General features: G+C 39.2%; 1 gene segment (V, D, J or C); it reads left to right on the forward strand.

The window, feature by feature from the left end:
• Positions 1-734: 734 nt before the first annotated feature.
• LOC119262084 lies at positions 735-1236 on the forward strand (the record flags this gene model as incomplete). The annotated part of the segment is given in 2 exon segments: positions 735-831; positions 953-1236. Coding segments are annotated over 2 exon segments (327 nt in total), but the record flags the coding sequence as incomplete, so codon positions are not given.
• Positions 1237-3626: the final 2390 nt, after the last annotated feature.

Here is a 3626-nt window from a genome sequence, read left to right on the forward strand (position 1 = left end):
ACAACAAAGTGCTGGTTCATGCTCGTGAAGATGAGACAGTTACTCTCTCCTGCACATATAAATCTAGTGGTAATGTGGAATATCTGCACTGGTATCGTCAGTATCTTGGATCCAGACCAGAGTATTTACTGATGATACTGCCAGGATCAAATATTGTTAATTATGCAACTCCACCTTTCACACGACTGAATACTACAGAAAATCACAAAACAGTGAATCTGATCATCTCCTCTGCTGAAGTATCAGACTCTGCACTCTACTACTGTGCCATGAAGTCCACAGTGACAGGAAACCCAGCTACACTGCACAAAAACTCACTGCAGGATGATGCTTTGAATTTTTCAGATGAAACATGTTTCAGACTTTTAAATTATTTGGACTTAAACAGTAATATCATTTTGCTTTGGTACCTGGTACTGGTTCTTGCACAAGGTAGAATTATCAGAGACATGGGCAGGTCATTTTACACTCATATTTGTTTGAATTAGTTTTATTTAACAATATCAAGCATATAGTTTCAAACATCTGATGAGCTCCTCTATACACACCTGTATTATTGCTGTACATCTTTTATCATAGTGACTGTGGAAAATCCACACATCTCCACTGATGTTGTTCAGTTTACCAGCCAATCATTGCATGATCAGATGAAATGAGATCAGAGTTGAGATGCATGAGCTTCATTGTGAACTAGGAGTGGGTGGAGCTACAAGTGGGAAGATACAGAACACATAAGAACAGAGAGACAACACAGCCATGAATGTCTAATGCTGGAGATCTGAACAATCATGCTGCTCTTCTTCTCTGTTTTCATGGCTGTTTCCAGTTTTGGTAAGTAAGATACACATCATATTTTAAGGAATTACAGTTAAATAAGAGAATTTACATCTTTTCAATGTGTCAAAGTCTTAAAATGTCTATGTTTTGAACATTCCTGTGCTTTTCTTTACAGGTGAAACTGCTGACATCATCAAACAGAACCAAACCAGCATGTTAGTGAGTGAAGGCAGCAACGCCACACTGTCCTGCACATATGGTGGAGATGTTTACAGTCTCCACTGGTATCAGCAAAAGCCTGGATCAAGACTAGAGTTCCTGCTGCTGATCATGGAATCCACTCAACACATAACTAAGGCTGAAACACTTGATGAGCGATTGTCCATCTCACTTAATAAAAAGGATATGAAGGTTGATCTGTTGATCTCCTCTGCTGCAGTATCAGACTCTGCACTCTACTACTGCGCCATGGAGCCCACAGTGACAGGAAACCCAGCTACACTGTACAAAAACATTTCACATGCAGAATCACATTTGTTTCACAAGGAGGAGCTGTTTGTCTTCATCTCACTGAAGATCAAATTTCTCTTTGTTGACTTTTACAAATGTTTACCTGCCCTGGGTTTAATCAGTGGGTACATACAAGAACATTTCTAGAACCACAGCCTGACATTAGTTTGTTAGGTAACACTTTATTTGAAGGAAAGACTACATAACACATGCATAAGCACTGAATAATATTTATGAAGCAATAATCGAGTACTTATGACCAGCTCATGCTTGTAACCACAAGATGACATAAGATGCTCCATTACTTCACAACACTGTACAAACTGTCAGCCCTCTTTTACCCTGTTCTTACATGTTCAGGACACCTAAAGGACCACCACAGAGCAGGTACTATTTGGGTGGTGGATCATTCTCAGCATTGCAGTGGCACTGTCATGGTGGTGGTGTGTTAGTGTGTGTTGTGCTGGTCTGAGTGGATCAGACACAGCAGTGCTGCTGGAGTTTATAAACATTTTCACTGCTGGACTAAGAATGATGATCTGGGACTTGCTGCTAATACCGTGTTTGGACTTTTTTTACTCAAGGACTGTGTATATCCTACCTCAGGAACTCACAGATCACATGTTAAATAATCTTTGCACCTTATTTCACAACCCTACCTCATGCTCAGAATGAGTGTTGTGTCGGAGCTGCACTGTCCTGTCTGTTTACTGTGTCTAATGTCTGTTTTATTTCTCGTGTTTATTATTTTGTTTCTAGTCTCTTGTTGTCTCTTGTTTCTAGTAGTTTTTTTCCACACTTACATCTGCCACTTGCACTCTGTACTGCTTATTTGTTTCCATGTTGCACCAAGTTGTCCCTTGGAGGAACGTAATTTCACTCCACTGTGTACTTGTACATAGATGGAATGATAGCCTTGAGAATAGTCCACCAACCAAAAATACCCAGCATCCTGTGGACAGCATCCTGTGACCACTGATGAAGGACTAGAGGACAACCATCTCAAACTGTGCAGCAATACCTGAGCTACTGTCTGACTTTAAATCTACAAGGTGGACCAACAAGGCAGGAGTGTCTGATAGTAGAGTAGACAGTGAGTGGATACATTGTATAACCCTCCTGTTATCTTTGGGGTCAATTTGACCCCATTTAGTGTTTCTAAATAAATGCTAGAATTGTTTTTTTTGTTTGTTTGTTTGTTTTTGCTTCATATTTATGACTTTTCCTAATGTAATGGGTGCCCTATACACATTTTTTATGCATCTGTGTTCTTTGGGGTCTGTTTGACCCCAGGCTGTTTTAACTGTATGACGCATATCGATGCCCTTGGAAAAAAAACTTGCATCTCCATTTTTGTCGTTTTTCTGTTTTTGAGATAATTCGAACATGCCTGTTGCCCTTTACATTGTTTGTAAATTTCATGATGAACGGACCAATAGAAATGCTCCAAAATTACTTGGAAATACGTCTGGTTCCTTTGACTTACATTAAAAGTAAAGTAGGATTTTCCTTCTCCTGAGAAGTTATCATTTTGGAGATACAAGGTTTTGTTCTGACAACAGCGATGAGAGATCAACATTTCATACATTTGGTTTTAGCTGTTTTGGGTGATAATCAAGGTCATTATAACATTCAATTATGTGATCTTTAAAAATAATCCCTCTACTTTAGAGCCATGATGTAATATTATACCTGTACTACTGCAAGAACCTCTGATAGTTCACAAGACATGGGGGAGGGTAAAACAAGAACTTGATATTTCCTGGAGGTTCAAATTGCTGGGGTCAAATTGGTCCGAAGGATGCAAGAAAAAGTTCTTACATTTGAAGGTGTCACGTCTGCTACCAGTTCGCAAACTCCACTTCCCAGAATCCTCAGCAAAGTCATATGACTCCAGATCTCTCCTCATCCTCCTATCCAAGATCCCAATCACTGGAATATTAACTCTACACAGCTGTGTTATTCATCACATGACTAAACTAAAGCCCGGGCTTTATCACAGAACAGCAGAACAGTTGAATTCTGTTAAACATGTAGATAAACTGTGCTGATCTTCAGTGATCTGCAGTTTGGGTAATACACAGGTCTGAAACCTGCCTTTGAATAAAACGGCTGTCTAAGAAACTTCTTTATAAAACTGTGTGCTGTTTGCCGTCAGAGGATTCCCCTAAAACTGACATATTATGTTCTGCATTCTTTATGAATTATCATGACTACAGGCAGGATGTCACCTTTTCATGAGTGTCTAATGCAAATGAGGGATATTTTAGGAAATTACATATAATTACAAATAAGTGTAACCACATACACACCATGCGAAAAAATATAAAGCAGCACCA

Source organism: Pygocentrus nattereri, chromosome 2 (genome assembly GCF_015220715.1).
Source record: "Pygocentrus nattereri isolate fPygNat1 chromosome 2, fPygNat1.pri, whole genome shotgun sequence".
NCBI classification, from domain to species: Eukaryota; Metazoa; Chordata; class Actinopteri; order Characiformes; family Serrasalmidae; genus Pygocentrus; species Pygocentrus nattereri.